The sequence below is a fragment of the Crassostrea angulata genome, chromosome 8, assembly GCF_025612915.1.
Source record: "Crassostrea angulata isolate pt1a10 chromosome 8, ASM2561291v2, whole genome shotgun sequence".
Taxonomy (NCBI): domain Eukaryota; kingdom Metazoa; phylum Mollusca; class Bivalvia; order Ostreida; family Ostreidae; genus Magallana; species Magallana angulata.
In genome coordinates, this window is record NC_069118.1 from 49,925,148 (window position 1) to 49,936,114 (window position 10,967).

Sequence of the window (10,967 nt, forward strand, 5' to 3'; positions counted from 1 at the left end):
GTAAAATTTTTGACCCTCCATTGTCGCCCCAGCCTAACCTCAGGGATCATGATTCGAAGAAATTTTGAATCTACAATACCTGTGATTGCCTCCACATGAGTTACAGCTTTTCTGGTCATAAGGTTTATGAGAAAATTATAAACGGTTTTTTGATTAATTTTCTGTATATTCTTACTAACATTTTGTAAATATTCCACCCTCATTGTGGCCCAACCCACCCCAGTGATCATGATTTGAACAAATTTGAATCTACACTACCTAAGGACAACCAAAAAATACCAACAATTTTAACAATTCTTAACTATCTCGCCTTTAAAAAGGAAATGAACCTTTATTTGAAAAAAAAACTTGATGGATGCTTTGTGCCAAGTTTGGTTGAAATTGACCAAGAGGTTCGTGAGGATAAATTTAAAAGATGAAAAGTTTATGAAGACAACAACAACAACGAAAGAAAAAGAACAGATTTTGATCATTAAAGCTCACTTGAGCTTTCGGTTTAGGTGAGCTAAAAATGCTTACTGACCGATCATTTTATTGCATTTTCTTTATTAGAAGTAATAACTTCTTAGAAGTCCAAAATGTGAAAACTTTATAAACAGACGGATAAAGGACAACAAATGATTAGAGAAGCTAGCTAGCTTGATCTTTTAGCTCATGTGAGCTAAACTTGAAATATAAACCAGTGTATTTATACACTGTATAATGTTTTATTTGACTACGCTCTTTTACCATGACAAAATAGAACATGGGGAGAATTAACCGGATATTCTAGGGAGTAAACAGTTGATCCAGACTGAAAAAGATTATAATCCTGAAAATCTTGTATTTATTTAAATATGCAAGATCCATAACTATTTTCTCCATAGTTTAATAAGATTTTTTTTACTAGGCAAAGCAATAATATATTTTAACCAGGACAATATCCGAGTTCTGTTCTATTGTGTAAATGAAATGCTGTGGTGCATTTACAAGTGTCAGCTAGGTAAAGCTCCGACAGACAAATAAACAGTACATTAACCCATGTTCTGGAAATTTATATGTTTTATCATCAGGAATATATGCTAAAAATAGTTATATAAAACTACATTGAAAATAACAATGAATTTGGAATACATGATCATTATTGTTGTGGAGTCAGAATTAAGGATGACGTTTACTCAGAATGAAAAAAAATTCCACTGATGATAATGAAAAGCCATCTATTGTATGTTATAGACCTTTGATTGTTGTGTTATTTTTTACTTTCAAAAACGTTGGTCAATGATCTACTTTATGAGTTAATGGCCATTGAATATTTTTTGAAAGATCAAGAAAAATCCTACAAAATTTTACACTACGATAGAGATTTTTTAAATTGTAAAATATTACAAATAAATAAACATTTTAAACAATGAATTACAGTTTGTGAAAGGTAGGGGCACTAGATACAAAGCAATAAGATTTCAGCTTCAATTCTTAAAAATATCAAAGTCCGAATTTCCTCTATCAGTTTTCAAATTCCTACCCATTTTTGTTCCAACTTTACAAAAAATTGAATGAAGATAATACAAAAACATTTATAGTATTAAACTTCTTATATTGACCTTATTTTGTTCGCATAAAATTTATATGAGGTCAATGATCAAAATTTTGAGATATGGTGTCTTTTTTCATTTTTTAGCATTTTTCAATATTTTTACAATTCGTGCCATTCGATTGATTTAATAATAAAGTGAAGTAAAACCAACAGCAATTATGCAAAATTATATAGGCTAAATCATAAAGTTTTAACTTTTAATATTTTAGAACAAGTTTTACTCATGACATTAAACTTTATAACAATCCGAATTTGAGAACTCAAACCCTGAGTAAACAACACCCTTAAGTTTCTTTACATACTGTGAAGGTAGAAAAACCATTAAATAGAAATTTTATATGAAGAAGACATTAATCATTCATGTTAAAATTAATATTTAATTCTTTTATTTTAACAGTATTATCAAAAAGACATCCCTGAAAACTTTTTTCAGAAATATCAATAACTTTACTGGTGAACCAATTCTTACTACGCGGCAGACAATGCAAATAGACTTCGCACCATATTTGGATATTTCGCACCACTTTGTCGATAGTTGTTGTGCATGTTTTCCGTTCGTATCTTTTTCAATGTTTACAGATGGAGCCACACTACAAATGAGGTCTGTTACGCAAATTACGGAGATATTTAGGTTCTGTATGATTCAGAATTACTTTGAACGAGATCTAATATTCTTAATAAATTTAAAGTATTGTTACATTTACTTAAATTCTAAAAAATCAAGATAAGATCAGTTCAGAAAAAATTGACATCAACTATTCTGTGTCGGATGTTTATACATGGCTATATTGAATATCACAAGAGTAAATCAGCTGACACATAAGCCCCACTGACAGCCACTATATAATCAATACATATTACTGCGCTTGAAAAGTGTGTGATGACCAAGGGTGATTGAACATAGTTAAACTCCCAAAACTACATTAACCAAAAATATTTCTTTCACAGATGAAGTTGAAAGTTATGTTACAACTGAAATCATTCCACTGACCATCGCGACACAATGAAACACAGTCTTCATTGCCATTGTAGTCGTTTGGTTCAGCTGGATTCCAGTTTTTGAATTCCACGTTTTCTTTGTTTGTCCACTGGAACACTTCCTCCTTAACTTGGTCACTGGCTCCGATCCACGTATCACAACAAAAGTAATTTGATTTACCTAAGCAACTTTCTAAATGGAAGATAAAAAATATGAGACGTTAAAACAACATTTGACCTTAGTTTTGGTTTCATTAAAATGTAGTGTCGGTTTGAGCTCAAACAATTTGCCCAGAACTGGTTGACGTAACTGAGACTCAATAGAAATGTTTGACATAAGAAAGTATTCTATGAAAGATAACAGGCATTGAACAGTGGTAATCAAGGTCAATCAAATTCGACTCCGATTAATTTTGTTTTGAAGACGACGATTTCTTTTGTAAAAACAGTCATGCTATTTATTAAATGAAGAATTATGAAAGTTTACCGGGTTCTTCCAATGCTGGTAATAAATTTTCTTTTATCCATTCGTTTTCCTCCCTTGTTTCTATTTGAACAAGATAGGCACCGGAACAGGCACAAATATCCTGTAAAACACAGTAAAAAATGTGGTTATTTCGTTTTCTTACCATAGATGGTTTTTGTATTTAAAAGAATTGACAAGAGGAACCAAGTTCAAAATGAAGATATCCTCAACGAAACGCGTCAAAAATTTCTGCCTTTGATACTCTACACGTAATGAGATTTCATGCAAGAAGAACTGTGAAGCTTCAAATGTCAAGTTTTTATAGATTTAAAAAATATACATTTACCATTCTAATTTCATAAAAGGGCGTTTCAAACGATATCAGTTTTACTATTTTGCTGTTTATGAATTTTAAAGTTCTTTGCAAGTTTTCCACACTTTTCCCACCTTAATTATTTTTGGAAATGGAAAGGTGGAATTTATGAAAAAAAATGTATAAACATTTGAGTTAATAATTTTAAACTTATCCTTCCTTACCTTATAGTTTAGTATCAAATAGAACATTCTATCGTAAAAAAAATCATCTAAAAAATAAAACCGTTTAAACTACTTAAAGGTTAATTTTGATGCCCTTTTGGTAATAAAGTGTCTTAAAATCTATTAATCACTATCTAGCTATCAATTTATAAAATTAAGAAGATGGGGGTGGGGCGGGGGATAAAATAGCGCAAATACCCATTCGGTTACGTCGTTAAATACAAGTTTGAATTTACTTTTTCAAATTAAATCTATTCGAATATATTATAATAGAAGTTTGTGAAAACACAATTTCTAACTATATTCAGATTTTAATATATTTATGAAACGTTAAGGAAAAAATTATTGCCTTAAATTTTGTTGGTACCGAACCCACAACATGAAAACCCTGCCATTCCAGACACAACATACAAAGAAGGCTGTTTAAATACTATGTGGCCACGAATTTACGGACTTGATTTATTTTTTTCAAAACGTTCAACTGATTGGATACATAATGATACATGCATTTTTAATGTATATTGGATCATCTCTCAACGTTTTTGTTGATTGAAGTCGGTTTGTTATCCCCTTATTTAGACTAGGAGAAGATATGGAGCACAGACCTACTCTATAAAAGAAAAGGCCTTGAAGTTCTAAAATTTACAATATTTGGAGGTTATGATACGTATACACCAGTTTGAGTCAACTTGACATATTCAAAGTATTGAACATATTTAAAGGTAACAAATTGATATGTTAAATATGAATAGTCTTGAATATTTAAAGAAAATAACAGATTAATTACTATTTTATATTTTAGTATCCTATATCCTTTTGTGTTTAGACATTTTTTCACGCCTCATCCACCCATATTAAAAAATAGGAATTCCTACTTTTTTTTTACATTGACCTTTATAAGTCGATTTAATTTGAATCAGTATTTAAACATTTTTTCATACATTGTGGATTGAATAACAATCTTAGTTTGGTTGACAATATCATTTATTTTATGAATATCAATTTTAATTTTTTTTAGATGGTTTATATTACCGAACGGATGGCTTACTTACAATATATTTCATAATGTTTCATCAAATAATATATAATATCTGTATCGTAGCATATATAAAAACCTCAGTTTTTACTTACAAAACTTATCTTAATAAGTTTTCTTACGATACCTTTGCTTCGGTCCATGTTTTATTCAACTCCAAGTACGTATAACAATGAGTTTTGTAGAGATGCCATCCCTGACCGCAAACTGTAAATGTAAAAAAAATAAAATATGTTATAAATTTTATGATATTTAATGAATAGAATTTTTTTTCTAAAACCTTAATGATATTAAATTAAATATTTAGATTTTTGAAAAGTAAAATCACGATGTTTAAAATATTTAAACTTAAGTTTATTAAAAATGTTTGGTCAAATTAATTTGTTTTAAGAGCACTTTTACTAAAGTTTCTAATTACAAACGTTTAAATGTTAAACATATCGGAACTGAAAAAGAAAATATGCATTCATAGTAAGTCCTTAGTATGACACTTCAAGTAAAGTATATTGAAGAAAGAACGTTATAATGTATAATAAGTTCATTTAATTAATTTTGCGAGCGAGAGATTATTTAATCCTACTTTTGAGATTTAAACTAATCAATTTTCAGATTAACTTCATAAGCTAAATGTGTTCCTTTTACCATTACTTTATTTTTATCTTCAAAATCTGACACACCAGAAGTTGGTCTCTAAATATGTTGCTTATCTATTTGATTGATCTAAAAATAAACAAAACGGGGGAAATCCACATCCTTAGGAAATCTTTAAAAGCGTTACAATATGTTCTATTCAATCTTTATTTCTTAAAACGATTTTTTGCAGTATATTACGTATTATTTTTTATTACAAAACTTATCTTACTTATAAAGGTTCATTTGACAAACAAGATCTTAAAATACCACTTAATCTGTTATAAAGATTCCATCCGGTATCTATGTGATTCTGTTAAAAGATAGTTTGACGAAGGTTTGACTTTTTTGCTAAATAAAACACCACTCTTAACTAACTTTTGCTTTTACGTATAATCTCAATTAAAGCAAAAAAAAAACCAACTTCTTTGGAAGTTTTAAATTTGTTAAAAAGTGATGTTGTCTGAAAATTTTATTGAACTAATTTTTATTTCTTTAACACTTATTATTTATTGAAGACTTTATCTCGCTATTTAGTATTGTTTACATACCATTCAAACTGTTATAAAGCTCCCATCCAATATCCACACGAGTTCTATTAAAATCTCTCTCACCAAGACGAGTTTTCAAAAGATGGCAAGTTCCTGTCACCCTATTGTACAAAAATCCTGCGCAATATTCACAACAACCTGCACACTCAATCCGAGTAAGGTTAAGCTGTGTTTCTGTGTAGTTAACACTACCAGTGATAGGAAGTAAGTCTTTGAAAGTGTCATCTTTCTCGAAATCAAAATTTCTGTTGAGTGTCATAATATCACAAACCAAGAAACAACTCATAAAAACAGCAAAATACTCGGAATAAGTCCGTATCACAATCATTCTTATATATTGTTGAATCTGTGAAAGTTTGCAAATATTGTTTGTGAAAATTTGTGGTGATCGTCTAACTACACCCTTCCAGTTTGTTGCTGTACCATATGTTTAGCTTTTGACTTTCCCAAACAGTGGTTTTTATGTCATTAATTTAATACAAATATCATTACAAACCAACAGCCAACCAGAAACTTCTGTTCTGTGAAGGGCGTAATTGTTTCACCATTTTGTAATGATTCGTCAAACACTGACTGTGGTCTAAATGTATGCAATGTTACAATATCAGTGATAGGAAGTAGATCTTTGAAAGTATAATATCTCTCAAAATAAAAAAATCATGTAAAGTGCCATGATAACAATAACCAAGAAAAACTCTCATAAAAACAGCGAAAAAAATCCCTAACAGAACTACCCTTTAACAATACTATCAGTGAAAGTTCGTTGTTTAAAGTTTAAAATGATTATTTAACTACAATCCTAACACTCTATGGCTCGTCCTTATATGTATTTTATCACAATTTCAAGCAGTTAATTTCAGAAAACACATCTCATTGGAAACAAAGAGCTTACCATAAAACTTAATATTCTTCAATATCCATTCCATTGGAAAGCTTCGATCTGACGTCAAACAACTGTAACTCTCTTGACAGGTCCATACACTCATGTAGCAGTAGAGGAACGACTAAGAACAACACAGCATGTATCTACGTCTCCTGGAATAAGGGGATAGATAATCGGATATCTTTTTCGACTACTGCTCCTTCTTATGAATTAATGGTTGGAAACATAAATAATGAAAGTAAGGATAACACTCAAAGGAGTCCGGAGTAGTGTCTGCGCTCAAAAAATTATGCTTGAAACATTAATATGAGACCCCCGTACAGGTACATGAACAGGCTATGGTACATGTACTTGGGTGATCGCAGACCTAAAGTCCTCTTTCTTAAAAATCTACAGTAAAGATCTAGACAAATAAAAAAAATTCACAAATGATGCAAATGATTGCAATGTTATATGTTTGCAAACATCAAAGTATAAAAGCAGAAGTAAGAGTTAGAGGAGTCTAAGATTAGGGTTAAGACTCTAAACTGAACCTTAAAATGCGAACACTAGACTCCCTGACAGGTACATTAAAGGGCTATGGTATATATCTATCTATCTTTTCTGGACCTACACATGTGTCCACACTATCCACACTATCATTATATAATGATATGAGAATTTAGGAATTAATTTCTTTTTTATGTATTTAGGGTTACAAATACTGATTGTTTTTTTAACACATTCCATAAAAGCCCCGGATAGCATCATATTTCTTAATCAATATATTGGTTGTATTTATAACAATAACGGTATAGTCTTCGAGTGTTGATTAAGAAAGCCACTCTGATTGACATGATGTTTCATAAAATAATAATGAAAAAATATATAATATAATTTTTGTAATGACTACAAAAACCTAATTTTAAACTTCGATTGAGATAAATAATAAGAAAATTCAACATGAAATGAGGAAAACCTATAAAACCTCGGCGGAATGTTACAACTTCTTGTAAAAGTCATGTCACATATATAGCGTTTAAAAAACGCTAGGATTTCCAAAATATTCAGGTGCACTCGTACCGCAGAAAAAAAAAAATAGTAGAGAGTACAATGTTTTCCCTCGTAAATTGTAGAACCAAACCTGTTTTCTTATTGTGTATGGAATGGACAGAGATGCAGAAGGAAGAGAACCTGGCATGATGGTAGATTTGCTTTGTGAGTGCACATAAACTGAAGGTCGATGTTTTTGAGGTTGCAAAATGGATTTGGATACGTAGGAAAACACAGACATGAACTGTTTTTGCTACTACGACAAGTGAAAATATATATTTTAGTGATGTTTTAATGGTGTCCACCAATACACACTACACTTTGTGACTAACTATTCCATGATCTTCTACAAAAATTGATTTTATAAAATGAAAACGAATGAATAAAACATGGCATTGAAAAAAGAAAAGTAAGTATGTTTTGAAGTTTAAACGTATCCTATTATTTATTATTTAAAATAATGCATTTTCACTACAAACTTGTTTTTTTCTAACATAATTCGGCTAGCTTGTGTACATAGAAAATGTAGTGACCTAGATAATTTAAGTGCTAATGTGACATCTTGACCTAGTTTTGCTGAGATAGAATTATTTGCTGAGTCTTATCAAGGAAACATTTGCAAATGTGAATATACAAAAATGTATCCTACGAGTTCTTTGTAACTAAAAAGGATATTCTTGAATGATAACCTATCATTGTTTTAGGTCATTGCTTAACCAATATAGATCGCAAGATTTCATGACCATCCATACCTCTTTGCAATTAAACAACCGTTCTATACATCTTGCTTTAAAAACAAAAAAGTTACGTTGACAATAAGGTGTTAAAAATAACTCTTCTTAGTTCCCCAAAATAGGCCATTTAAGTATAAAATTCATTTCATGCTAACAGAATGCATGTTCCAATTTAACTAGTGGTGACAATCTCTAACCGGTTAACCGATTACTCGGTTGAAACTATCGTAAACGGTTACAAAATCAGTAATCGGTTACTTGTATAATAAAAAAGTATATTTTAACCTATTTCAAGATGAATTATACCTACTGTCTTTCGAGACTATTATCAAATTAAGGACATAAGACCCAGGTCATTTCTACAATAGATTTTTTGTCCAATTTTGTATATTATGTTAATCAGTTAATGGTGAGTGATATCAATAAAAAAATAACATGATCATCGACTTCCTTATTTTACTGGGGGCGTTTCTAAATTTCGCTACAAAGATCCTAAGATATAAGAGAGAGTAAAGGAAATTTTCTGGGGTGTGGTATACAAACTGATATTTTAAAACTTCTGCGATAGATTTTTCATTCTAATTAAATTGTTATATGAAGAAGTCTATTAGCTTACTGATAAACAGAAAAAATGTAGGTCGTAGACCTAAATTTATTGAGGGGTTGTGTTAAAAGTTCTCTGCATGGATCATTTTTCTTCAGAAATATTATTGAAAAAAGGACATATTTAATTATTGCCTGACATTACATTAACTAATATAAATATAAATATTGTCAGGGTATGGTATAAATTCAGTATCTACCAGATAAAAAGAATAAACTGCCTTTGGACGTTTTAAAATCAATAAACGGTGGAAATATAACGGACCTCTCGTAAACAAAGGAAATTCGGGCTAATTTTTTTTATTTTAATTTTACTCCATTAATAATATTTTGGCATCACAAATTAGGTTTAGAAGAATGAAAACTTTATAATTTTCTCTTATTCTGATGTACGTAATTAAGACAGTCATATTCATAGCATATGCGCGGATTTCTGTGCAGAGGTGCGAAATCTTGAATTAGGTTCGTCGTCCTTTAATTTAATCGGAGACCGTTAGGACCACGGCTCAGCTCTTCAATAAAATGTTTCATTAGGTATTAATTAAAATGATTAAAACAACATGTAACAACCTTGTCTGTTTAGTTATTCATAAAATAATAGTGAATGATATAAAAGACAACAGCTGAACACTACATGTAACTGCCAGTGGCGTGTTTGGTCATGACTTATTTATTGAAACATGTATTTTAACAACCGACCTGCCACCCAATTGGTGAGCAGGTATATGGCTGCACAATAAATCAATCAATTAATCAATCAACTATCACACCAACAATCACTTGTTTAATCAATAAATATAAATCAATCACATCGGCAATAGAATTGTTCAATCAATATATCCATAAATCAATCAAATTGTTTGATCAAACAATAAAAATCAATTACATAAGCAATAGGATTATTGGATCAATCAATATAAATTAATCAATTGATCAATCAATATCAATCAACATTGTCTATTGATAAATTGAGTCAATAAATAATCAGTGGATCAAATAGTAGATAAATAGCGCTTTGCTTGAAGCGGGTTAATGGCTAGGCTAAGTAGACCCTGGGCACAGTTGACCACTTATTCCCAAGCTTTGTTATATGTTTGCAAACATCAAAAAATAAAAGCAGAGGAGTCTCGGATTAAGTTTAATACTCCAAACTGAAGCTGAAAATGCAAACGTGCGCCTCCGTGATAGGTCCATACCGTGAAATCCTGTGGGTCTTTTGTTAAAAAAAAACTGTTTAGATAAAATCAAAATATTTCGACAATGATGCAAGTGATTGCAATGTAATTCTTTTTTTTAAATTTTGCATTCAAAGAATTCATTTATATTGATTCCTCTCTTTGATTGTAGCATTCCCGGGACATTATGCAATATTAATCTAAAATGATGCAGTAGATGATGTGGAATATTTTGCTGAATTTTAAATGAACTGGAAATACATTTCTACTGATACTATTCCGTGAAAATAGATCAAAATAAGGCAAATCAGATAAAGGATAGCAAAAAAATAATTTGCTGAATTTCAACGAAAAACGGGATATGTTTCTTTCCTTAAAGTATTCATTTCAAATTGTTACATTCATTATCAAATCAAATCAAAAGTTTTGCGTTGCAGTGACGGATGATACAGAGTATTGGACTATCAACATTTTCTCAATTCTAAAGTTAAAAATCATAACAAGTTTTTAGATGTCTATATTTTTTCTTCAGATATCTATCTATCTATCTGTCTATCTGTCTATCTATCTATCTATCTATCTATCTATCTATCTATCTATCTATCTATCTATCTATCTATCAATCCATTCCGGACCTACATATGTATCCAAACTATCATTGTATAAATACAATTATATACATATGAACTACTTCTGGTAGACTGGCATATGTATCAATATAAAAAAACGTATCAATACATAATATGATATAAGAATTTAGGAATTA

The 10,967-nt window shown here is 30.1% G+C and overlaps 1 protein-coding gene across 1 annotated transcript; it reads right to left on the reverse strand.

The window, feature by feature from the left end:
• Window positions 1-2,394: 2,394 nt before the first annotated feature.
• On the reverse strand, window positions 2,395-6,102 carry LOC128157950 (lectin BRA-2-like). The gene is made up of 4 exons (XM_052820628.1): window positions 5,775-6,102; window positions 4,721-4,800; window positions 3,042-3,141; window positions 2,395-2,747 (listed from the first exon to the last, which is right to left on the reverse strand). The coding sequence occupies exons 1-4, from the start codon at window positions 6,100-6,102 to the stop codon at window positions 2,500-2,502; spliced, it is 756 nt and encodes a 251-aa protein (XP_052676588.1). The 3' UTR covers window positions 2,395-2,499.
• Window positions 6,103-10,967: the final 4,865 nt, after the last annotated feature.

Coding starts and splice junctions, on each gene's coding strand:
- LOC128157950 (XM_052820628.1), bottom strand. CDS start 6,102: ATGATTGTGATACGGACTTATTCCGAGTATTTTGCTGTTTTTATGAGT. Junction 4,801..5,774: donor GCTTTATAACAGTTTGAATG/GTATGTAAACAA, acceptor TTACATTTACAG/TTTGCGGTCAGGGATGGCAT. Junction 2,748..3,041: donor ACCAGCATTGGAAGAACCCG/GTAAACTTTCAT, acceptor TCTTCCATTTAG/AAAGTTGCTTAGGTAAATCA.